This window comes from Geospiza fortis, unplaced genomic scaffold (assembly GCF_000277835.1).
Source record: "Geospiza fortis unplaced genomic scaffold, GeoFor_1.0 scaffold200, whole genome shotgun sequence".
In the NCBI taxonomy this organism is placed as follows: Eukaryota; Metazoa; Chordata; class Aves; order Passeriformes; family Thraupidae; genus Geospiza; species Geospiza fortis.
Window position 1 is genome coordinate 2121746 of NW_005054353.1, and position 25695 is coordinate 2147440.

Consider the following 25695-nt stretch of genomic DNA (forward strand, 5'->3'; position numbering starts at 1 on the left):
CAGCACAGCACAGCACAGCACAGCACAGCCCAGCACAGCACAGCACAGCACAGCACAGCACAGCACAAGGGCTGCTGGCACTCTCTGCCAATGGGCTGCAGTTTGTAGGTCTCTCGGTTTATTTTAAATGGTTGCTTGTTCCAGTGCAGTCTGAACCACTGCTGACCCTCAGGGAAGGTGAACACTTGCCCAGCATGGCACAAACTCCATTCTAACTTACCCCTCACCTGTGTGTAAGCATTACTTTATGCAGAAAGAGCAGAGAATGGGACTCTATGGGTGCTTAGCACACCAAGGCCACACTTCCAGGCTCACATCTGTCAGGCACTGACTGGATCCAGTGTTTGCAGTGGCTCCCCATGACACTGAAAGAGGGTAGTCTTGAACTGGATATTAGGAGGAAATTGTTCACTGTGAGGGTGGTGAGGCACTGGAACAGGGTGCCAAGAGAAGCAACCTGAAAGTGTTCAAGGCCAGGCTGAATGAGGCTTTGAGCCATCTGGGTTAGTGGAAAGTGTCCCAGCCCATAGCAGGGGAATTAGAGCTAGATTCTCTTTAAGATCCCTTCCAACCCAAACTATTCTGTGATTCTGTGCTTCTGTACTCACCAGTATCCTGTGTAAGGATCTGCCTTCCCACCTTTGAGATCTATGGAAAATGCTTCTCACCCCCGCCCTAGCCCTCCATCTGCACAAGCAGTATTTGTGTTGAACACCACTGCTGCATGTTCAACCTTGGTAAACTTCCATTCTTCAGCCTCACAAGCAAAAGTACCGGTTTGGAGGGGAAAATTGCCTTTCCTACTTCTGGCCAAACCCCTGACTTTTTGTGTGGTTGATGTGAGACTAACCAGACCCTGTTAATTTGGACCTACACTCAGGAGCAACAGGGAAATGAATTAGCATGACACAAATGAAACAGAAGTGGCAGCAATTGGCCTCTGTTTTATGGACTTTGGGAAACACCATTTGAGCTTAAAATACAGTCAGCATGTGCCAATGCTGCTAATTCCATCTAATGGATGTGGAAGAGAAAGATTTGCTTATGCAGGTATCACACCACAAGGTACAGCAGCACCAAGAGTAAATGTAGGTTAATATTTAAGTAACAGAAGAGCTTTAACACACCTCTCAAGAACCTAATTGTTTTAAAGTATGCAAATCTAATGGGTGAATAAAATCAGATGGTGGGGGGAAGAAAAAGAAAAAATAAAGACAGTTAAAAATACAATTATTTTTTAACTATACAGAGGAATTCTTATCCAGTGACTTAGTGTTGCAAACAGGCACTGCAGTAGGCCATGTCCTGCTGTGAGAATCCCTGCATTTATCTCAGCAGCATGCAATGTTTCCCCATGAGTTTGTCTGGCCTCAGCAGCCTATGGAAAGCCATAAAGCCTGCCTTCACCAGATGCAGGATGTGCATCCCACAGCTGTGGCCACCACCCTACAGCCTCACAGCTCAAGAGGACTGGGGGTTACATGGAGGAAGACTCATCACCTTGTCCCTCTGCCTGGGTGCAGGGCTTGTGGCATTGGCATTGGCCAGCTGCTCTCCTTCCAAGGCTGCTCCAAAGGCAGGTGACATCCTCACTCTGCCCTCAAACCCTGCTCAGTGTGGGAGAAGCTGGGAAAACACTTTTTGGCTTTACACCCTGCTCTGCTAACGAGGAATTAAACAAACTGGATGAACTTCATGGAAGGGACTTCTAACAACAGGAATCTTGGAGAAACAAACCAAGCAATGCTGTTTTTTCCATGATGATGTTAATCCAAAAACGAGGCACGTGTGGTAGTGGCTGTAGGAGCCCTCCAGACACCATCACATCAGCCCACAGAGGGATGACTGAGCAAGGAGCAAGGCAGCTCTGTCAGGGCTTATCATAACACCTGTCTCTGAAGCCAGCAATTGCACACACTGTGAATGAAGTGATTTAATAAAAACATTCAGTACTCCAGTCAGTCTAATAAGCTGTAATCTAAATCTATTTCCCTTCAAATGGAAAGAACAAAGAAATCAATAGCTGATAGGCAAGCCTCTTCTCACGGGGCAGAAATGCTTGCTATAACAACTCTAAACTGTACTCCTCTGCACCATGGGTTTTATCACTGCCCTGGGACCCTGCAACCAAGATTGGAACAGCCTTTATTCACTAACCTGGCTTAAATTCATTAATGGAAGCTCTTCTCCATAGTTACCTAACCAAGACGAACTCAACAGCTAAGGTAAATTTTAAAGATGTTTCCCTGCTTTCCTGGAGCCTCATTTAATGCCCATTCTCCCCTTTAGTCCCAGCAACCCAGATTTCCTCCCACCTGGAGGGCTGAGATTCCTGAGAGAGAAGCAGGTATTGGGGGAGTTTCTGGGCATCAAAAGATGGTTTAGATGTACCTGGATTCAGGCCTGGTGTGGAGGAGCTGCTCCACAGCTGCCACTTTCCCAAAGGACACCCCAAGTCCTGCTCCATACTGTGAGGATCAAAGCAAGCCTGAGCTCAGAAAAAGTTAACCCAGTAGCAAATAAAGCAGTAAAGGACCATAGAAATGTTTTCAAATGCTAGAGACCTAATAATGAAACATTCTGTTCAGTAGAGAATCACACTTGTTCCAAAGCTGTAAATCACCTCTTCAAAGAGATCTAAAGCTTCCTAAGCCAGGGCTTGTCCTCATGCACAGGCCCTGCTCTGGGCAAGGAGGATCTCTCCACTGAGGGGCTGGGGCTCAGAGCAGAGGCATCTCAGTCCTTAGCATTGCTGCTGCCAAGGTCAGAACAGCAACAGCCATGGTGGGGCTGAAACTTCAGGGCTCAGGGCTCCCCAGGTCTGCTCTGGGCTCCTCATGTTTAACACTGGCAGCAAATATTCCCAGAACTTGTGATTTTCCAGGCCCCCAAAGCTACTTCTGCCATGACTTCCACGTGAGCAGATGGTAGCACCAGTATGATTATTCAGTACTATTATTAGATATTTATTAGTTAGTATTTGTGCTGCTCACCATTGGGTTCAGTTCCCAGAGCTGGGTAATGAAGCCCTCAGGGAGGCTCTTGCAGGACATGAGTGACCACACCAGTCTGTGTATGATGACCACTTTTGTGGCACTGCTGCTGGCATCTAAGCAATGAGCAGTGAATTCACTGTCACTCCCACTGCCACCAACACAGTGTTTGCTTGTCATACTTTTCCTACGCAAGGCATGTCACTGCCTTCAGGATTCCCCAGCCCTCCCTGAGTGGTCCCAGTCTCTCAGGAGGTGGCTGATGTGCCAGAGCAGTCTGCCTTTAATTAACCTCTCAAAACTGCCTGTGAAGCAGCAAACAGCCCATCCCATCCTGGAGAGCCCCATGGCAGAGGCCAGCACTCGTGAGCATCATCAGCACACAATGGGCCCTGGACGGGCTGCTTGGAAGCAGACCTGCAGACACAGCCCAGGTGCAGAGCCTGGACAACCTCCTGCATGGTAAGGCCACCAGCTGTGAAAAGGATTCTTGCATTTCCTCATAAAGCAACCCAAGTATAATCTCTTCAGAGCCATGTCTGTGGGCTAAGGAGTAGTGATGGGGAGGCAGACTTTCCCTGAAGCTCTCAAGTTCAGCTTAGGCTGCACTGCCAGAGGCATTTGTGAAATCAGTAAAAAGTATTTGAATGCTGAGACTTGTTCTTAACACTTCTCTTGGATCTGCCCATTGACAAGAAAAAAAACTCCACCAACTCCTTTGGTATCCACCCAGAGCCTCCAGTGTGATTTTGGGAGCCTCTTCATTAAAGTAACTTATGGATGACCTAAAAGAGGGCTTTGTTTGAGGGGCTTATAAAAACCACATCAGCCTCATGAGCGTGCAGCTCCCTCTGAACCCAGGCAAGCAAACAAGGTTGTGGTCAGCATCTGCCCCAGTCTGAGAGGCCAGTGCTTCACTGCAGGCCTTTCCTCTGGCTCTGGCACTGCACACTGGGACCAGCAAGAGCCAAGTCCAAGCCAGGCAGGACTTCAGCCTGAGCTGCAGCTGGAAGGGCACAGCAGCACCCTGCCAGCCATCACACACAGGGGGCACAGCAATGAGCAGCAGAGCTGCTTATGCCATCCCAGTGGCCTAATCTGGGTAGAGTAGGAGTGAAATATGGCATTTAGGAGAGACTTTCAAGGACAGCCTTTGAGCAGATCACATCCAGCTGTCATTGGGCTGGCACAGATTTTTTTTTTCTGACATTTACTGAGCACCAGAGGGACAGAATCCAAAATCGGTCCCTGTTGGTGAAGACACAGAAGAATCCAAAATAACTTTCCACCTGTCTGTTGATCTCTTTTCATTATCTGCTGGTGATGACCTCCTCCTGCCTCTGCAGCAAGAGGCATTTCCTAAAGGAACAGGCAAGGCCTTGGAACAAGCCCCAAAGATGGCCTGTCCCCATGGCAGGAGACAACACCTCACCCTGAATGCCAGGCAGTTCTCTGTGACAGCTCTCCTCGAGATGCTGCAGCAGAGATGGGAGCCATTCCCAGAGTAACAGTAACCAAACAGTGCTACAGCACAAAAAGGGATGGATGATGCAGATTTGCTCCTGTGAACCCATCAGCAGGTGCTGGCCAAAGCAATAGAAGGAGGAGGAGATTTCCCAGATAAGCCTTTCAAGCATATTTGTAAGACAGGATCTGCAGGGGCAGGGGTCCCCAGTCAGCAGCACTCCACGAGAAGCTGTGATATCGGCAGCACCACTGCCTGTCATGGAAATCTCATGTCTGTCATTCACAAATCCTTTTGTTTTATTCAAAGGGTCAAAATTCAACAGGGAATTCCCCAGCCTGCCCACGCGAGTACACTCAAATAGCCAAATGCCAAAATTACTGTTCAAAGCAGAAATGTGTGCTCCACACTGGCCAAAACCAGCCATTCCTGAGATTTACCTGTGCTTCAAGCTGAAAAAACTTCAGCTAAAGTTAGCAGAGCACGGCTCTATCCTCAGGGCAGCCCTGGCTGCTACAGCCAGATTATGTACGATGGGATGGGAGCACTGCCCATCTGTGCCCAGGCTGTGCAGCTGCTGTCACCTGTGCCCAGGCCACGGGAACCAGGGCAAGGCAGCAGCTGACAGCACACCAGGAATAGCATCTCTTAACAGCAATATTACAGTGCCCACCTTGCCCTTCTGCTCCAGGGAGAGGGTTTGCTAAAAGCTGCCATTCAACAGCTCCTCCCCTCAGCTGCGCTGGTGTGTGCCAGGCGTGCACACCACACACACACACACAGGGTCTGGGCACACACGGGAGCATCCCTGCAGCGTGCAGGGCTGACAGCAGGCCCGGCACAGGAGCAGCCTCCTGGCAAACACAAACCTGACTGCATGAAATAGCAACGCATCAGCATCATCAGGGATGGACTCCCAGAAGGGAGTGCTAGGAAACAGTGACAGAAACATCAGTATTTGCTGACTCAAGGGCTCCACCAGGAGGAAAAAGCAGCCCAGATCATCCCCCTAGGAAGGCCAGAAGGAAGATGCTCCTCTGGCAGGCTGGGTGACCGGCAGGGAGGCCACGCTTGCTCTCTCAAAGCTTTCATCACTCAAAGACAAGGACAAGGAATGCGGTGGAAGTGGATCAGCACAGTGTCAGCCAGCCAGGGGCAGGTGGCAGCTCTGAGGGTGCTGCCACACACACAGCATCCTCATCTGCTGCAATAATCTTACCAGTCCAGAAACACTAAGAAAGAGGTTGCTAACTGCCCTGCCTTCCCCTGCGTTATTTCCCAGCAAGGGCTGGGAATACTCACTGACCTACTGCACTGGGCAGTGGTTTCACAGCCAGAGCAGAGCACTGGGAGCACCATGTCTGCCTGTGGCTACTGATAACCAACTCAGGGGGCTTGCTGGAAGGCACACGTCTGCTTGAATGGGAACAATGGGAACCATGGAGGCCACTTTATAATTTAAAAAGGGTGGATTCTACCCATGAGCCTCAGCTCCTATTGCAGGCCCCAGGAAGAAGTTTCTACTATCTGACTCTTGCAGATGTTCTTCACCACGAGACAAACACCCCCAGGAAGCACCTGCTCTGTCACACTGAAGTCACACACCAGCTTTATTCCAACTCAGGGCACACAGACCATGTACACTGAAGGGATGCTTGCACCTTCTGCCCCCCACACACACCCACCAGGCTTTCTTAAGCTTGATGGCCACAGTGTGAGACACACAGAGCCCTCAGAGGCCCATGGGGTTTCTGCCCAGTGCTGGTGGAAGAAGGCACCTTCTGCCCATCATGCCTGTCTCAAGGAGGCACAAAGAGGCTGCAGGGACAAGACTTTTGAAATGACAGCTCCAACAGTGCCTACACAAGCAGGTGTGAAGCTGCGCCAGCTCACACCAGAGTTTGGCTTCAGGCAGGTGCCTGGCTGGCCCCAGCTTAGGGCCTGAACCCAATAATGCTGTGCCCAGGCAATCAGGGTGCCTGCCCCAAGGGCATGATGCTCTTGATATATCAGGTACCATCCAATATATTTTTGGAGTGTTTCTTCACTGAACCTTACAGACACCAAAAAGATTTCTCCTTGTGGCAGAAAATCCCAATTAAAAACAAAACAAAACAAACAAACACCAAACCCACTTGTTTGCTCACTAGACTGTAAAACCTATTCCAGGAACAAGAAAGAGCAAGTCAAGAGCTCCAAAAAGTGCAAGACAATATATGGAGCACTCACAACTTTCTCCCACAATCCAAAAGCTGTGAATACTGACTTGCTCTGCCATATCCCAATTTTATCACTTTGGTTTTCACAAGGAAGCATGTAACTTGTAAATGAAGGCATGGGCTTCCCCACACTCAGATTTTATTGAAACAACACACAGATTTTACACACAAATCAAGTGGGAGCCATTGTAGCAGACTTTGGTATCTCATAGACATTTACAAAACCTGAGCACATTGCAGCTTCATATTAGAACACTCTCTATACTCTCATCATAATTCACAAGACTCAAAATAAATACTTTTTAGTACTTCCAGTGACATAATAGGTTCCATTACTCCAACAACAGACCCATTTACAGTATTTTCTCTTTCTGCCCTATCAACTCAGAATTTCCAAAAGGCACTGAGTTTTCCCTCTGTCCACAGTTCTCTTGCAGTTCCAGGATGTTAATGAGGGCCACCAGTTCCAGCTTTTCTCTGTATCCTCAACATTCCACTCTGCCCTCTTCCAAGTACCTTATGTCAAATGATGCAGGCTCTTCTCTAGGGAAAAAAAAAAGCTGTTCCATTTCCATGCTCAGCACATACTCCTGATCTTTTACTAAAAAAAGACTAAGAAAACAGAGTGAATTTTGCTGCTTATGCTGCTTATTTTTAGAGCAGGGACAATTGCTCACTAGGAACTGTACTAAGGCAGTGGACCTGTTCCATGGAACTCAGGTACCCAGGACTATGGCTGATCTGGGCTGGCAGGGAAATAACACTTGTGCTACCCCATCACTGATAACCCTGGGCTGTCAGTTTGGCTCATGCCAGGTATATCAAAAGCAGCACAAGATATTTGCAACCGTAAGACTTACAAAAGCTCTTCCACAAAATTATGAATATTATGAAAAATGCTTGGGTTTAATAAAGCAGAACCCTTTGTCTAGCTCTTGTATATTCATTTCATGTTGGAAAAAAGAGCCTATTTATTTGCAGATAAGCCAGGTACAGCTGAATAGTATCCCAAGCACTGCTGCAGTGCATTAACCACTCTTCAATCTCTCCATTCTCTCCGTGTGGTATCAAAAAATTACAAACAGTTTTCAGGCACACAAACTGCTACTCCATACTACTTCTGGAGTAGCAGCTGCTACTCCATACTACTTCTGGTTTGTTTTTGATATGTTTAATACCTTCTCTCAGAAACTCTTCTGTGACAATGGTTCCAATGATTCACATCAGACACAAAACCTGATGTACCTTCACACATTACTGGGTGCTTCCTTACAGCCCCAGGAGTCTGTTTGTAGCACCTCAAGGAATAATCCCTTGGAATGACATGTCTTCTCACCCCTTCAGTGCACAAGTGCAACCAAGAAGGGGAGAGTATCAAACCACCCAGCACAATAAGGGGAGATGGACAACACCCAGAGCTGGCTGTTTCAGTGTCAGATGATTACAACTACAACTACAGATTGCTCAATAAGGCACTTGATCAGTGAAGCATGGGAAAACAGGCAGCACAAGCCAAAGACCTACAGGATGTGATTTTTCTCCACTGTTAACAGGTGTACCTTTTCAAGGACCATTCAAAGTCCGCTGACCTGTTCAGTAACAGCTGTAACACAAGAATCACATGTATTTGAATTAAATGCCTACCAAGACCCATCAGTTTTCCAACCCGTAAAAATTTTTTCAGACAGAATCCAGGTTAATGGGGAGATTACCCATAATTCCCAGGTTTAATAATATTCTATAGTTCAGACCTCATTAAGGTTTTCCCACATTCAATTATTACTATATCTGCAACAGGATGAAACAGAAGAGCTTTTACCCTATACCAAATCTATAAACATGAAAACAGGAAAGAGAAAAATAATTTAGAGCAACATTTTTACATGGAGTGATACCTCAGCTGGTTTTCAGATTAAAATACCATAACATGAGGTAAATATGCAGTTTGCTCTCTTAAAACACTAACGAAGTCTTAAAAAAGTAGTAGCATCCGTTCCATGTCATTTTTAAAGGCAGCATTGACAGCAGATGAGTCAAGGGAATCTTAAAAAGGCCATCCTTTTACAAAGCCAAAAGTTTTTACAAATGATCCCCCCTTTTTTTTCCAAATGACACAGAGAGAAATATATTTACTCCTCTGACAAACAACATGAAAACCCAGGAAAAATATCCCAGCAGGCTCTGATTTCCATGAGAAGAAATTAAGTCAACTTCACAGCATAAAGGGAGATGAGGAGAGGGAAACAGTCACCATTCATTTACCAATTTGTCAAAAATCTGCATCTAGAGTGAAGACATTGTCCATTGTTTCTGCCATAACAGCAAAACGTTGATATTCTGAAACCCGCTTCTCAAAGAAATTTGTTTTTCCTTCCAGAGAAATGTTCTCCATGAAATCAAAAGGATTTTCTGCATTAAAGACCTGGGGAAGGAAAACCACAAACAAAACTGTCAAACTCTTTCAAACTAGACCACCTCTGTCTGCAATATCCTGTAGGATCTACGGACCCCTCTCTAAGCAAATTCAGCACTGCCACTCGCAGGAGTTTGGTCTGTGGTTTAGCTCACTTGTGCAAGGTGCTTGCTATTCTTCAAGCACTGCAGCATCTGAGCACAGCTTACATTTCCCATTACAAACCTGCTGAGCAGCTGAAGGGAAACAAAGGCCTAAATTGTTCTTGCTCTTTTACAGTGAAGCATAGGTATGAATGCTGTGGTTTCAGCTGTCACTCACAGGAAGCCCATGTGCTAAATATGACCTGCTCCCCAGCATGACAAGGGAGTGCTTTGTGCTGACAGCTCTCCTGGGCTGCACTGGCAGGCCAGCATTTGGGGCAATTGCATCTCTTACCTTTGAGAACCCAAGCTCCATCAGTAACCGGTCGGCAACAAATTCGATGTACTGTTTCATCAAGGTGCAATTCATTCCAATCAGACCCACAGGTAATGCCTCAGTTAGAAACTCCTAGAAGTTAAAATACAGATGACATTTAGAGAAATGAAATTTAAGAAAAAAAAAGGAGAAAAAGAGAGAAGACACCTGTGTTTCACAGTAACATACTTTGTGATGTTCCAGGCTCCCCAGGAAGTTGTCTAAATAAATAACTTGCATCACTAAATTCAACAAGTATCTTCTGTTTTCAGTAACTGTTTGTATCTTTCTTTATTTTTAGCCTGTTACTCTGGAAAAGGCACAAGATTTTTATCACTGCCCCTCTAATCTGCTTTTCTCCAATCCCCCAGCATAAGCTTCAGTGTAAACTTAAGCTCCAACTTCAATAAACCTACAGACCATACTAGTGGGAGCAGGGATAGATCAAGAAATCACCAGTTTTCCTGGCTTCCAGCCACAACAGAGTGACAGATCAGAGGGCAGTGATATATATGAGTGCTGCACCCAGTCATGTGTATATTCAGGCACCAATGCATACCTGTCTCAGTGTTGTGAGACAAAGCAGGAGCATTTGTCATCGTCACAGTAGTTAGATAACAACAGGAAAGAAAGCTAAACTAAAATCCTGCCAAACACTCAGCCATGCAGAAACTTGTGCCTGGAGAAGGGCAGCACTTCACATGAAAGAACCTCACATCAACCTCAGGAAAAGCCAGAAGACAGCATGATACTCATGGCCAGAACAGACCCTGCCTTCTCCTGAGGACAAGCAGAGATGTGAATACAATAGGGAGAGACAAAGATCCTGAAAGGACAGATGTAAACAAACTCCTCTCTAAGAGACAGCTGCAGTTGGACTAGATGATTATTGTAGGTCCCTTCCAACTGTAACTATTCTATTCAATATCAAATAAGACAGCTTTTCTTCCTTTCTGTCATTAAGGAGAAAACCAGCTGCCAGCTTCAGCTTGCCCCAGTTGCTTGACAACTGAATCAGAAAGTCTCTGACTCTTACTGTCACCATTAAGGAAGAGGGAAGGAATGGTATAATGCATCAGGAATCAAGCTTGAGCCAAGTATCAAATATAAAATCCCAAAAGTTAGAAGTTAATTTGTTTATATTCACACCTCAGACTGAGCCTGTGCTGCCCACAATGTTGTCACAGCCAGGATTACCTGCTCAATCTCTACAGCATTAACGATGATCTCACACACTCGCTCTTCTGATGGTCTGTTCACTAAATAATGGAACATTAGACAAGCAAAATCACAGTGCAGACCCTGAAATAAGAGAACAATGAAAAACACAGTCAGTTTTCCCCTCTTCCACATAGTTTGCTCTTATTTTCAGGCAGCGTCATTTGGGTTGAAGTTTCCCAGCCTCCTGCTTTTATGAAAGTCTTAATGTTGTCACATGCAGTGTGGACTCAGAGTTTACCATCCAGTAACATCTCAAATCTAACACATGCCACCTGTGCCAAAATAATGTTCAGCATACATGCTTCTCAGGTAAAAGTTTTCTGAGGGCTGCTCTACTGTGAGTGATCCTACACAGAGCCTTGCTGGTCTCTGCCTCCTGTCAGGGATGATTTTGCTGAAAGACTTCTACATCAAGACCTGCAAAATTACTTGTGAGTTAAAACAGGCTGTTTACCTGCTCTTTGCTTTGAGATACTTGATTTAAATTCTTTCAGTAGCATTTCTTCCCTTGCTTCTCCCAACAGCATTTTCAGAAAGGCAGATTCAGATTAAAGTCACCAAACCCAAGATTAACAAATCATCTCTTCCCCAACTAAACTCCCATTCTCATTTCACTCAGCTATCCTACACAGAGCCTAGTAAACGGTGCTCCTTTCCAGGATTTCCAGAAAAGTCTCCTGCCAAGGTAAGAAAATACCAGAAGACAAGCAACCCCAGACAGCTGCTCCAAGGGGCACCTCAGCTTTAACTTGCTCCAAGGGGCACCTCTCTTTAACTTGCTTCAGCCACACCTACCGCTGCCAGACTAAAGGAGCACTGTGCTACCATCTCTCCTCTCAAGTGCAAGGTGGTGATTACAGCCAATAAACACCAAGAGGGCACATTCAGAGTGAAAACCAATCAGAAAGAATTTGGCAGACTATGGGCTACAAGACAATCCAATAGTATCACTAACAAGGGTCAAAACAAAACCTGGGAGCTGACCTACTAGAGAGGAGCTGTTCTGCTGCAAAAGACCTGGGAGTCTCAGTGGGTAACAAGCTGACTGAGCCTGCAGCGCTCTTGTGATCAGAAGGGCCAAGGGTAGCTCAGGGTGCATTGGGAAGATGTGGCCAGCAGGTCAAGGGAGGTGATCCTCTCCCTCTGCCCATCCCTGGTGGGGTCACATCTGGGCTGCTGTGTCCAGTTCTGGGATCCTCAGTATGGAAGAGACAAGGAGCTACTGGAGAGGGTCCAGCAGAGGTCACAAAAATGATGAGGGGTCTGCAGCATCTTTTTTATGAGGAAAGACTGCAGGAGCTGGGCCTGTTTAGTCTGGAGAAGAGAACACTGAGAGGGGATCTCATTGATGCATGTAATTATCTCAAAGGTGGTGTCATGGTTTAGGAATGGTACTCCCCAGTTCAGTGCCCCTACCAAGACTCTCCCAAACCAGATGCCACTTGCTTGCTCCCTGCCCCCACCAAGACACCCCTGGCCTCCCCTTGCCCCTTCCTGCTCTGAATGGAGGCACAAAAGGTGAAAATCACAGGATGGGTAAGAACAATTTACTGGAAACAACAATGAGATAACAAAAGGAATGGTAACAGCAATATGAACAACAAAATGTGTAAGACAAATAAGCTATTTACATGGAAACGCACGACAAACACCCACCTGCTCTTCCCAATTACATTTTTTTCCCACTGGAAGGAACACCCTTCTTCTCAAAAGCAAGAGAGGGTGTCCCTTTTCCCCACCCCTGTCAAAGACCTGAGGTGGCACCCAATAACATTTGGGTCTTAGCCACACAGCTTCAGGCTCCCCCCGCTCACAGCTACTGCAAAAAATTAACCCTGTCTTTGGCTGAAGCCAGGACAGGTAGGTGCCAAGAGGAGGATGCCAGACTCTTTTCAGTGGTGCCCAGAAACAGCATGAGGAGCAATGGCTGTAAACTAAAACACAAGAAGTTGCACGTCAACAGGAGGAAGAACTTCACATCAAGTGTGACAGAGCACTGGAACAGGCTGCCCAGGGTGATTGCAGAGCCTCCCTCTCTGGAGACATTCCAAACCCACCTGGACACCTTCCTGTGTCACCTGCTTCAGGTGACCCTGCTTGGATTTCCAGAGGACCCTTCCAACCCTAACAATACTGTGATTCTGTGAAAATCTTTTTGGAAAGTCTATAAAATCCTTCCGATTAAGGTCATGAAACAGCCCTGAAGTAATGTAATTTGGGAAATATCCCCCCCTCTAGTGATGGCATCAGATGGTCTTATCCAGGGCAACATCACCAGGAGGATGCAGGACATGCCTGGCTTCTCCATAAACCCATGTGCTCTGCTGACTGGTGCACCCACCAGCTTTGCACCTTTCAGTATCAGAGATGCACCAGCTCAACAACAGCCTGGGAGCAGAGCCAGCAGCTCAAAAAACACCCTGAGCGTTGATCATTTATCTGTCCAGGTGCATTAAAAAACAGTTTGTAGTTTTCCATTGTGGATTCTTTTTACTGCCACTGGGTTTCAATGCAGGTGCTCTGTGCACCAAGCTTTAACCTTCATAACAGAACTGCAGTTGGAATTATGCCAGCAGAGCTCAAGAAAATTTTAGTCTTTTGGTGCTTGACTCTGCAGAAAAGTACAGTTACATTCACTCGCCTGCAAGTGATCCCTGTAACAAACAAATCCTGACTCACTCAAATGGATGACTCACAAAAGACACAAGGAAGGTGAAGGCTGAAGAACTATTTGGTTTTCCTTATTCATCATACCACTTTCTTCAAAAGTGTCTTTTAAAGACATATCATGAAGTCTGATTTCAAAGCAATTTAGCTAACCCATGAAAATCACTTCCATTATAAAAAAGCTCTTTACACATTAAGACCAACTCTGCTAAGTTACAACCACAATCATGTTTATACTGCATACAAAACTGGTCTTTCTAGTTTTTCAGCACTGACAGTGACGTAAGCAGTGCAGTGCACAGTCCCCAGCCATAAACAACACCTGCCAACTTGCAGGGAGCAAGGAAAAAGGAAGGAAGCAGTGCAAAGAAGGGGCACTTGTAAGCACATGGTCTGTCATATTTGGTGTATTGACATGCAGCCCCCCAGGCACCTCACATCTTAAGATTCACTCTCCTCAAAGGCAGATCTGTAGTTGCTCCCTTCCAGGAGATTTTATTGCTGTGCAGCAACACAAGACCATGGAGAGGAGTGGTATCTGCTGCTTCTGCAGCAACCTGCCACAGCTGCCTTGGTGATGGATGCAGGTGGCTGTTTGCAAGCTCTGGGACCCAAAACCAGAAGCAAGTGAGGAGTGGTACTTGGAGCCCACCTGAACCTGCCTGAACCAGCTGAGGCACAGCAAGTCTCAGTCACACACTATCCAGGTCCTTGCTCCAGCCAGCCCCCCCTGCAGCTGGGGACCATGCAATTCCACCCCACCCCTTGAGCAGCTGGGCCTTCCTCCCTTCACACCAGAGGAAAACAAACACCCCCTTCAATCTAAAAAATTTCCCTCTTTTTGATAATACTATATACATTGGTGTGCTGGTTTTGGCTGGTGCGCTGTTTTGGGGTAGGGTTGGTGTTCTTCAAGTACAGTATGGGTCTGTGTTTTGGATTTGTGCTGAACCCAGGGCTGATAATATAGGGATGTTTTTGCTATTGCTGAGCAGGGCGTTCACAGAGCCAAGGCCTTTTCTGCTTCTCCAACTGCCACCCAGGTGAGGAAGCTGGGAGTGCATGGAAGGTTGGGAGGAGACACACCACCTGTCCAGAGCTGGGAGAGGTGACCCAAACTGACCAAAGGGACATTCCAGATCATGTGACATTCAGTATATAAAATGGGGGGAAGAAGGAACAATGAAGGGGGTGGGGTGCCTTTGGAGTAATGCCATTTGCCTTCCTAAGTCACTGTTGCACCTGATGGGGCCCTGCCCTCCTAGAGATGGCTGAACACCTGCCCATGGAAAACACTGAATTAATTCCTTGTTTTGATTTGCTCGTGTGTGTGACTTTTGGTTTCTCTATTAAACTGTCTTCATATCAACCCACAAGTTTTCCATCTTTTACCCTTCTGATTCTCTCCCTGATACTACTGGTGGGGGAGTGAGAGAGTGGTTGCATGGGGCTCGATTGCTGGCTGGGGTTAAATCACAATTGGGACACCAGTATTTATGTTTACTCCCTTTAAAAACAGGTATTTCTGCTGAGGGACCCAGTGGCACCCAGGCTTTAAGCTCATCAGTGCTGTTTGCTGGGTATAAAACTGGATGGATGGCCAGGCCAAAAAACATGGTGAGAATTAAATGCAGTTGGTGGCTGGCCACAGGCAGTGCTACCCAGGGCCCAGTTATGCTGTTATGTACACTATATATAAATATATATGTTACTGGCCTGAGTGGCCAGTCCTGTTTCATATCTTTATCAGTGGTAAAGTGCATTGAGTGCACCCTCAGTCAGTTTGCAGAAGACACCAAGTTTGGTAGGAATGTTCATCTGCTGGAGGCTAGGAAGGCAGAGGGATGTGGACAGGCTGGATCAGTGGACTGAAGACAATGGCACGAGGTTCCACAAGGCCAAACACCAGGTCCTGCACTTGTGCCACAACAACCCCATGCAGTGCTACAGACTTGGGCAGAGTGGCTGGAAAGCAGCCCAGTGGAAAAGGACCTGAAAGTGCTGGTTGAGAGCAGATGAACATGAGCCAGTGTGTGCCCAGGTGGCCAAGAAGGCCAACAGCATCACGGCTTATGTCAGGAATAGAGTGGCAAAAGGACCAGGGCAGTGATTGTCCCCCTGTACTCGGCACTGGTGAGGTCATATCTTGAATCCTGTGTTCAGTTTTGGGCCCCTCACTACAAGAAGGACATTGAGGGGCTGGACCAAGTCCAGGGAAGGGCAACAAAGCTGGTGGAGGGTCTGGAGCACCAGTTTTAGGAGGATTGGCTGAGGGAGATGGAGGTATTTAGACTGGAGAAAAAGAGGCTCAGGGGAGACCTCAGCTCTCTACAACTCCCTGAGAGAAGGTTGTAGTGAGATGTGGGTCACCCTCTTCTCCCAAGCAACAGGACAAGAGGAAATAGCCTCAAGTTGCATCAAGCAGGGGATTAGATTTGATATCACAAAAAACTTCATGGAAATTGCTGTCAAGGGAAGTGGTTGAGTCACTGTCCCTGAAGGTATTTAAAAGACATGTGAATGTGGCACTTAGGGGCATGGCTTAGGGGTGGACCTGGCAGTGGCAGGTTAACAGTTTGATTCAGTGATCTTAAAGGTCTTTTCCAACCAAAATTATTCTATTCTTCTAATTATTGGTAAAAGTCTGCTTCTTTCCCCTTCCTCTGTCAAGATTATGGGTTCTTCACAAATATAATTCTACCCTTGCCCTGGAAACTCACTTTTCTTCCCAAATAGTGTGTAGGCTATGCCACATTACCTCATCTCTGCTAATAAGTTCATTGGAGAAAGTCAATCCAGGCATCAGGCCCCTCTTCTTCAGCCAAAATATAGCAGCAAAGGAACCCGAAAAGAAGATGCCTTCCACTGCAGCAAAGGCAACCACTCTCTCACCTGTTTAACATAACACATTTTTTGTTAGACACAAATTGCTCTATTGCTCATCAGCAAGAGGCACCATTTGTATCAGACAGAGTGATGCTGGAGAAAAGCAATCTCCCCTGCAGCACCAGATGCTGTCTTTGACCACATCTATCAGCAGATCATGACACACAGAGGGTCTACACACCCCACAGCACTCAGCCATAACAAACCCAGCAGAACTGGAGAACCAGGGCACCCACTGAACTGCCACAGGTCAGAAGCAAAAGAAGGTAATTGTCCAAAGTGGCCAAGACATTAGTACTCCATTGTCTCCCTCTCCTGAGAGGCAGGAAAGCAGCTATGTAACTGACAGTCAAAACTGAGAAAAGGGCCAATCTCTTATAAATTAAACAAAAAACCCTACACGACAATTTCTTCCTGTTGGGAATCTACATAAAACCATATTCTTAAAAGAGTGAAAGTCTACAGAACATAACTCAAGACATAAATAAGTACTTGTGTTATCCCACCTTCAATCCAAGGAAAGCAAGGCATTATTGGTCCCAGTTCTCCCTGTTCTCTATATGAATGCATTTGTTCAGACTACAAGACCATCTGACTATTTAGTGAAGCCACATCACTCCATGTACATTACTTCAGACAACTTCACAGGCTGATTGGGTATGTTCTGACATGAAGAGCTTTGGCACTAAGTTCTGGTACCTTTTCCTGATAAGAACTGCACAGAATTTTGTTTTAAAAAATAACCCAAAGTAGCCAGATGTCCCACTTCCTCTATGAGATACAAATGTCAACCACTGGCTCATCTGAAGTAATTCAAATCAGGAAAAAGCACAGAGAGCAATACCACCTTACAAGTATCACAGAAGTTATTAAAGAAAGAATTTTTCTGGCAACACTAAAAATCTTGTAGTTACTGCTGAGAAAGGCTGCTTATAAAATATAGGTTTAATGAAGCAGAAGACTGATTACTTATCTGGATAAAATGCATTAAGCTTGGGGGCAGGGAGCAGGGGGCACACTGCTTTTTGAGTTAGGGAACTTTCTGATTCCTGGCACACCCCACACTGCTGTGAGCCAAACAAAGAGATGATGAAGGGGTTTCACACACAGCAAGCAAAGCCAGACCAGGGAGGCAGTGGGAGCCAGGACAGAACAATATACAGCTACAGAAAAGAACCTCTCTCTAACAAGAGCAGTGAACAGATGCTGCAAAAGAATGATGTTCGGATTTATTTTGTTCACCAGGCTGAATCTCTCCATCTCCTACACTTTCTCAAAATACAGAGGATGTTTGCTTTAAAAAATTCACCAGAGTGTACCCATTATGCATTTCAGCTACAGGAAACCCTTCCAAGTCAACACTGTAACGCTGAATACAGAACACTTCTAAGGATGCCCTGCAGCACACTGATGAAAGCTGAGCCACTGTCCCAGCTCTGAAATGAGATACAAAAATTAGAAACCTGGTCCCAACAGCAAACCAGAAACACCAGAAATAGATGGTTCTTCAACCTTTTTTGACCAGGCTCAGTCATGCCTCAGTTACAAAAACCCCCATGGATTTCTCTATAGGAACATGAACACAGAAAATATCTGGACTTGTAAGAACTTCAGCTGCCCAGTTCTGAACACTGAGTGAAAAATAAGAACCAACTAGAAGAAATAATCAAAACCAGAATATAAGATCTACAAGCAAAAACTGAGGAAACCAGGGTTATTCAGTGTAAATGAATACTGGGTATCAGTATAAAGATAAAAAAAGAGCATTTTTCATAATATGATTTCAGGAGGCACTGCCATTACTTTATTTCTCTACCTGAAGATAAAAACATACAAGCTCACCAGAATTTATTTCTAGTTCTTTAGTTAAACCAGAGACCCAGAAGTCACTACATCTGTGAAGGATTTCATTTCATGTTCCAGGGGTGCAGCTTACTCACAGAAGGTCAGTTTGTGATATGCAATAGAAACAAGTTTATAAAAAGCTACACACCAAAAGTGGATTCTCGGTCTTCAATCCACTTCAGAGCCCAGTCTGCTTTCTTCTTAACACAAGGCATTGTTTCAATAGCATTAAACAAGAAATCCCTGTAGAAGAAAACAGAGACAAAACATCATAATAGTGATTTAGGTAAATCTGCCCTGGTTGTCCCTTCCAGCTCCACCAGAGAGAGGACTCTATTACGCAAGGCTCTGAACTAACCCAAGTAAGAGACCACTCCCACCCCAAAGAAGTGGTGGTCTGTCCTGTCTTTGTCTGGGATAGAGTTCATTTTCTTCCTAGTTGCTTGTACAGTGCTGTATTTTATATATAAGCCTTGGTCAGTAATACTCCTTTCCATTTTGGGGGTCAGACATGCAGGCCTTGAAAGCTTTAAGGAACTTTCCCCAGTTCCCCCAGAAAGTCAGAAGGAAAACAGGAGACAGCTGCCAAGCTGCCCTACAACAGTGGCACTGGCTTCAGCCACAGCTTTCCCACAGGTTTGTAACACACCCAGGTTTACCTTTTCTTGGGATCTTTGATGTAGGTGTCTATGAGCAAGCTGTACATCTCTGAGTGAACGTTCTCAATGAGAATCTGAAAGCCATAGAAACAACGAGCTTCTGGGATCTGCACCTCCTGACTAAAACGTGCCACCTGCCAAAACCAGAAAGCATGCAATAAGTACAACAAAACAGTCCTGCATGACACTGCTCTGAGCTCAACAGGAGAGACATGAAATCTCTGCTACAGAGACAGGATGGGAGCAGTTCTGTCCTACTCCGTTCACAGACATGTCAGTAGGATAGCTGTGGTGCAGAAGAAAATAAAAAAGAAAATAAAGCAAATAAATACAGAAGTAAATACATCTAAGAGCTGATGCATGAGGGCAGACATACACACGAAAAGAACAATAAAATAATGCAGTACTAAACAAAGCCTCAGACTTTGTGTTCATCATTAAAAACATAAACAGCATGACATAAGGCATGTTCATGCAATAAACGCACATATATACTACATGTTATAAACATTCAAACATTTCAGATTTAAACTGGGCATTTGCAGACAGATACCACTGCTAACCTGTGATGAGATATTCTCCAGCCCAGAACAGATATTACCAGGAAGAATTCCCCACCGTTTTAGCAGCACCCACCTGCACCTAAGAGATTCCAGGGTACTGTTCAGCGAGAACAAAACAGATTTTACCAAAATGAGGAATACATGGCACAGCCATAGTCTGTATTCCCTACTTTTCAATTAACATGAGTACAAGAAAAATATGGGGTTATATTAATTCATTCAGAAATGCATATCCCACAGCCAAGCAGGGACTGAACTTAAAAATGGTGTCCCAGAGTGATGTGATTTGGAGCCCTGATGACCACAGCTGACCCAATTTAACTCAAACACTGTTCCCAGACAAACAAGCTGTTTGTTCCACTTGACAAAGGTGAGGTGGAAAGAAAAAAAGTACACATTTAATAAACCTATGAATTAATGTGAAAAAGCCAAAATGAAAAGTTAATAAAAAATAACATGACTAAGTATTCAAGCCCACTGTAAGTCTTTCTCACCAGGTTTTCATTTACAATTCCATCACTGGCTGCAAAAAATGCCAGAACATGAGAGATAAAGTATTTTTCATCTGCTTTCAGCTTGTTCCAGTGAGGCAGGTCCTTTGACAAATCAACCTAATGAAAAGAAAAAAAGGAAAACATTATTCTCCTTCTGCATTTATCGTTCTGTAAGAACAAGCAGCCCAGTCAAGCGACTGAGGCAGAGTTTTGGCATTTGCTTTCAAATCTTTACATGTAGAGGATTTAAATACTTGTCACTGTAAAAGACAACAGAGACACTGCAGTACTGTTGCCTCTCTCTGCACCAGTAACATCATGTACTCGTTTCACAGTTAACACTTTTGTATTTTGGAATGAAAATTGGTGTCTATTGAATAAAAAAATGAGATTTTGAAAAGCCTTAGTATTTTTTGCCACAAGTATGAACACACACCAGTAACCAGACCTCATTCTGAGACACTTAAACTTTACTTGAAATAAATACTGATACTCCAAGAAAGCTATACCCAACTGCGTCAAAAGATGGACTGAGTAGACTTTGCCTTTGGCAGGTGTTCAGCCTCCACGTTGTCAAAGAATGGTATGGAGCAAATGCTGTGCAACTGCTCTTGCCTATTCAGACCAAACCCCAGCCATGAGAGAAAACCACAGCTTCCTTCACATCGGCCTTTTCTGTTTGTTTGTAGGATTTCTGAACCAAAACAGCACTAAAGTAGAGTTAGATGTGAAAAATGCAGAGCCCCCACAGATGGTAGGACAGTATAAGAAGAAGCCAGTAACAGAGTAAAAGGGAAATGCTCGTAAATCAGGAGCTCAAATGCCTTTTCTTTAACAGTTTAAATGAAGATCTGCTGCAACAGGGCAGCAAGCTGCCCAGCCAGACAATGAAATACCACCTCCACAAACAGCAGCTCCTCATCATCCCATGATGCTTTCTGGTCTATTTAGAGGCTGCCAGGGCTTTCATCTCACTCCTCTGCAGTTGCAAACCACTGCCCACAAACAAGCTCAGGCCTAGCTAACCAGCAACCTTGGGAAGAACTTAGAGCTTGCACTGTAATGTGGGGCAAGAACCTCACCAGGGCAATCAGGAGTCAGCTAAACGCATTTTTAGCAAAACTAACACTGTCTGTCTGGAAATTTAGGTACCTAATATTAAGGAACAGCATGAAATTTCCCAAAGCATCTTACATGGGCAAGGAGTCAGTTGCAGGTTCAGAGACCACAGCACGGTAGGAGTTATCTGACCATGAATCAGAGTAATCTGACTTAGGATTTCTCTACAACCAGAGAAGCAACCCAGGACACAATTCCATCTCATCCTAAACTAAGGAACTAAAACAGCTCTGCTGAATCACCCTGTGGAAGCAGCTTACTTTCCACTGTCAATGAAGGGAGTTCTGCTTTGGTGCTGGCACCTGATGTTTGATGAAATTAATTCCAACTTTTGCAACACAGAAGCCAGCAGAGGAGCTAGGAAAGATACGCCAGGACCCCAGTGGTCTGACTTTTGCCAACCCACTGGCCCAGGGCTCACCTCTTCTGCTGTCCAAAAGGAGGCCTGAGCCTGCTTATACATCTTCCATATATCTGGATACTGGATGGGGAAGATGACGAAGCGGCGGGGATTTTTTCTGAGTAGAGGTTCTTCATCAAGGTCGGAGCCATTTTCAGCAGCACTCGATGAGCTCTGAAAATAAAGCACAGATCTGGTTAAAGCTAACACTATTTATTCCTCCTGCTCACACTGTCCCAAAGGTGTGGTTTGAAGTCCACCCGTGTCACACAGACACCCACCTGGCCCCCTGGGGTCGGTGTCCCCTCGCCCTCCATCAGAGCTCCCGCAGCGCTGCCCGCCCGGCTCTACCAGCACGGCTCTCAGCAAGCGCCCCTTCCCAGCCGTGCCAGCGCCAGGAAGCGCCGGTGTGCCACAGACACAGCCCTGTGCACACAGGGGAAATCTGCCCGGGGCGACATCAGCCACTGCGGTCCCACACACCCGGAGACACGAGTGAGGTCACAGCACGGTGCTGCAGCTGCCACCAGCACAGCTCCACCAGGCTCACTGCCCAGGTACCTCCCAGCTTTGCTTTACGCTCAGCCATTAGGACCTGGATGGACTGACTGCCTTAAGAAAGCCAGGAGATGACAGGAACTAATCCCAATTGACAGAGGACAGCCCTGTGCCACAGCGAGTCTCAGCATGGAGGTTTGTGTATGCAGTCTGTGAGGGCAGCCCACACGACAGCGTGGTCTGGAGGCTGCCCTGGAGGCTCTCCCTCAATATGAAGCTGAAGTGCCTCTTCCCAGCACCTGCCAACAGGAAAACCTCTGCCTGGAGTCACCCATCCCACACTGATCCTTCTGTGTGGCTTTCCAGAGGACATCTGTGCACAGCTCTTCTTCAGAGAGTTCCAGCCCAGCCGAACTGGGGAGGTGTGGACAGCTGATATTTAGGACACAGGCCAGTGGAAAGTAGCAGAGAGAACACACTCTCTCTGCTCTTTTGGTCTGAGCAGGGCCTTCACCTCACCTCTGGCTGGGGACATCAGCTCCCAGGATCAGTCCCTGCATCCCTGCAGACATGTCACCAAGCACCCACTAGAAACAACTGCTGTGAAGAGCTGTCAGGACAGCAGGCTGCAAGCTCTGCAGAAGGGCTGGTGACCCACACTGATCACAAGTTCAGCAAGCAGGATGCCTTTGTGGGTTGGTTCCAAGATCCCACTGACACTGCTGGAGAGGATAACTAACCACAGGCAGTATACAAGGCATTCCATATAATACAGCAGAGAAGGAGAGCTGAAGGTTTTGAGCACCATTATTTCTACCTTCCTGGATGGAAGTATCTGGCAGTCCTTTCTCTACCCAGTCTGCTTGTAACTACTCACATAATAAAAAGTATTCCTTTATTTCAATTTGGAAAATATTCTCAAACAAATAATGCCATTCAGATTTTAAAAAACAAACAAAACCCAAACATACATGCACATTGAATAGCTGGCATAGATACACCAGATACCCAGTGAATACATCACTGAAACATTCTGGGTTACAATTCTACCCCTTTATTGTATTTTTAAATATTACTCAATTACATGATACAGATTTCCCATCATCTTGTGGAGTTTCTGCTGAAGGCCATGATAGTTGAAGACCTTTTTTACTTCCCAGGGCATAGATGGTTACAATAACTCACTGGAATTGGAAGAATTTGGAGTTGGCAGGTTCAGCACCTTGACTTAGCACACACCTGCTCAGGGACTGACATCCAGCCAATTCCATCTGTTTTTGCACCAGCTGACATCCTTGAAAATGGAAACACTGCAAAAGTCTTCCCTGTTATCCCAGCCACTGCTGGCCCATGGACAGCTTGCTGTCCTCCAGGACCCCTAGATCCTTCTCTGCAGAGCTGCTTTCCAACAGGTCACCCCCATCCTGTACTGGCCCCCAGGGTTATTCCTCCCCAGACCTGCGTTTGTCTTTGCTGAATTTCAGACTATTCCTCTCCCCATCTCCAGCCTGCCTGGGTCCTTCTGAAGGGCTGCACAGCCCTCTGGGGTATTGGCTGCTCCTCCCAGCTTTGTGCCATCAGTGAACTTGCAGAGGAGGCATCTGCCCCTTCATCCGAGTCACTGATGGATAAGTGAAAGAATACGGGGCCCAGCATTGAATCCTGGGGGACACAACCAGTGACAGCCCTGAAACTAGGCCAGTGCTCAATCCACCTCAGCATCCACTCATCCAGCTCACACTTTCTGAGCTTGCCTATGAGGGTACCATGGGAGACACCGGCAAAAGCCTGGCTAAAGCCCATGTAGACAAAATCCACTGCTCTCCCTTGTCTATTCAGCCAATTGTCCCATCAGAGAAGGTAATCAGATTGGTTAGGCACAAGTCCCCTTTGGTGAATCCACAGTGACTACTCCTGATGACTGTCTTGTCTTCCACATGCTTAGAAACAGACTGCAGGATGAGCCATCCCATCATCTTTCCAGGCATTCAGGTGAGCCTGGCTAGCCTGCAGTTTTAAAAACTGTACCAGTATTTTGTTAAATAGATGGTTTTGGTTGTTTGGGGTTTTGTCATATTAAAAAAGGAAAGGTCAGTCACAGAGGCTACATGATACTGGAACCTCCTGCTCAACCTACATCCCACCTCCCTTATCACCTTCAGGGTGCAGAGGAGTTTCACAGGCAGGCTGCTGTGCAAGGAGCCTTTCACAGGCTCTAAACTGGCAGGCAGGCAGGCAGGCAGTGGCTACAAGACAATCCCATCCTCTTTAACTCAGTTTCAAGTGTGTGGCACATTCTGATCACTGCTGAGACTTCTGAGCAGTCATCACCTTGTGCTGAAGGAGCATAACACATTCCCTGCTTTGCCTTCCTGGATCCAGGGGCACTGGCAGGAGTGTGAGGGGCAGGAGAAGGTAGGAGCCACTAGGTCAACACTACTTTCAATGTGCACCCCAGATCTTTTTCTTAAGGCTATGATGCATAAAACAGTCAACACTCACCATAATGACAAAGGGCACCCAGTTTATAATGTGTACATGCTTCATTCTGTTCAGACATGATCTAAATGTGTAAAAGAGCTGAAGCTGGTGGGCACAGGCCAACCCTTGCACCAGCAGGGTCAACCAGATGAGGCTTCAGTATCTCCAAGAAGGGAGACTACACAACCTCTGTGAGCAACCTGTGCCAGCATCTGACCACTTTCAGAAAAAACAAGTGTTTTCTCACACGTAAATGCAACTTCTTATACTTCAGTGTGTGACCAATGCCCCTAGTCCCACCATGGGGCACCACCGAGAAGAGCCTGGCTCTGTCTCCTTTATTCCCTCCACTAGGTATTTCCACCCACTCACAAAATCCCCTGGAGTCTTCTCCAGGCTGAACAATCCAAACACCCAAGGCCTCTCTTTGTATTAAGGATCCTGAAGTCTCTTAATCATCAGCCCTTTGCTGGACACACTCCAGTACATCATATCCCAGTTATTCTGCAACTGTGAGAGACAAGCTCTGCTGGTGATGACAATAAACCACATGGACAACAAAAACTGCTTAGGGGTACTGAAACGCCTTCCATTAATTTCAAATTCAGCAAACTAGGAAATAATTAACATATATACACACACACAGCCATGACCCCACAGCTACAGCTGCTGGGCTACATGTGCAAGCATCACGGTTACATCAGCTGTAGCCAGGGAAAAAGCTAAAGGTACTGGCAGAGCCAGCACTGTGATGTGGAACATACACTCAGTGATCTGTGACTATGAACCCCCACACACCCCAGTAAGAGGCTGGATGTGCATCCCACGAGCTCCCAAAGCATCCAGGCCAGCCCTGGGCAGCACAGGCCATGCCAGCAGTGAGACTGGGAAGTCCAGCACCATTCCTGGGAGAGATGGCTTGCACTGCACAGCGTCTGAGGAGCACAACACCTGCTGCTTCCACATGGTTGAGGGGATCACAGGACTACCATGCACCACACTAAGAGTACAGCACGTCACTGTTCAGGGAGACACAGTAAGGGGTTTCTTATACTTGTATTTAACATAGCACACCTGGTTTTGGATACTTGAGTGCTGATGAGACACAAGGGCTCAGGAAGACCACGCGGGTTTCCCTGCCATGATGATCCTTTCTCCTTAAACACCTTAGCCTGGCTTTACATGGTTATACTGGGGGGCACCAGAACGCAGCTCGGACGCCTCCCAGGGGCAGACCTTCCCGGTCCGCAGGGCCTGGGAAGCCGGGAGCATCACCAACACGCACACCTGCCTCCATGGCGGCTCGGGGCAGG

General features: G+C 46.3%; 1 protein-coding gene across 2 annotated transcripts; it reads right to left on the minus strand.

The window, feature by feature from the left end:
* Nucleotides 1–6786: 6786 nt before the first annotated feature.
* Nucleotides 6787–21574, minus strand: RRM2B (ribonucleotide reductase regulatory TP53 inducible subunit M2B). 2 transcript variants are annotated; one of them, XM_031058990.1, is made up of 9 exons: nucleotides 21425–21574; nucleotides 19885–20001; nucleotides 18828–18961; nucleotides 18317–18411; nucleotides 16196–16329; nucleotides 10747–10851; nucleotides 9529–9642; nucleotides 8940–9099; nucleotides 6787–7220 (listed from the first exon to the last, which is right to left on the minus strand). In XM_031058990.1, the coding sequence occupies exons 1-8, from the start codon at nucleotides 21464–21466 to the stop codon at nucleotides 8947–8949; spliced, it is 894 nt and encodes a 297-aa protein (XP_030914850.1). In that variant the 5' UTR covers nucleotides 21467–21574; the 3' UTR covers nucleotides 6787–7220; nucleotides 8940–8946. The 2 variants fall into 2 exon arrangements, with proteins under 2 accessions (XP_030914850.1, XP_030914849.1); XM_031058989.1 differs by having other exon boundaries at nucleotides 6787–9099.
* Nucleotides 21575–25695: the final 4121 nt, after the last annotated feature.

What these genes read in the sequence shown, in the direction of transcription:
- RRM2B (XM_031058990.1), bottom strand. Translation starts at nt 21,466, where the DNA reads ATGTATAAGCAGGCTCAGGCCTCCTTTTGGACAGCAGAAGAG. An exon ending in CCTTTTGGACAGCAGAAGAG is followed by an intron (nt 20,002 to 21,424) that starts GTGAGCCCTGGG and finishes TCTTTTCATTAG; the next exon opens with GTTGATTTGTCAAAGGACCT. An exon ending in ATGCTGTAGAGATTGAGCAG is followed by an intron (nt 9,643 to 10,746) that starts GTAATCCTGGCT and finishes TTTAACTTCTAG; the next exon opens with GAGTTTCTAACTGAGGCATT.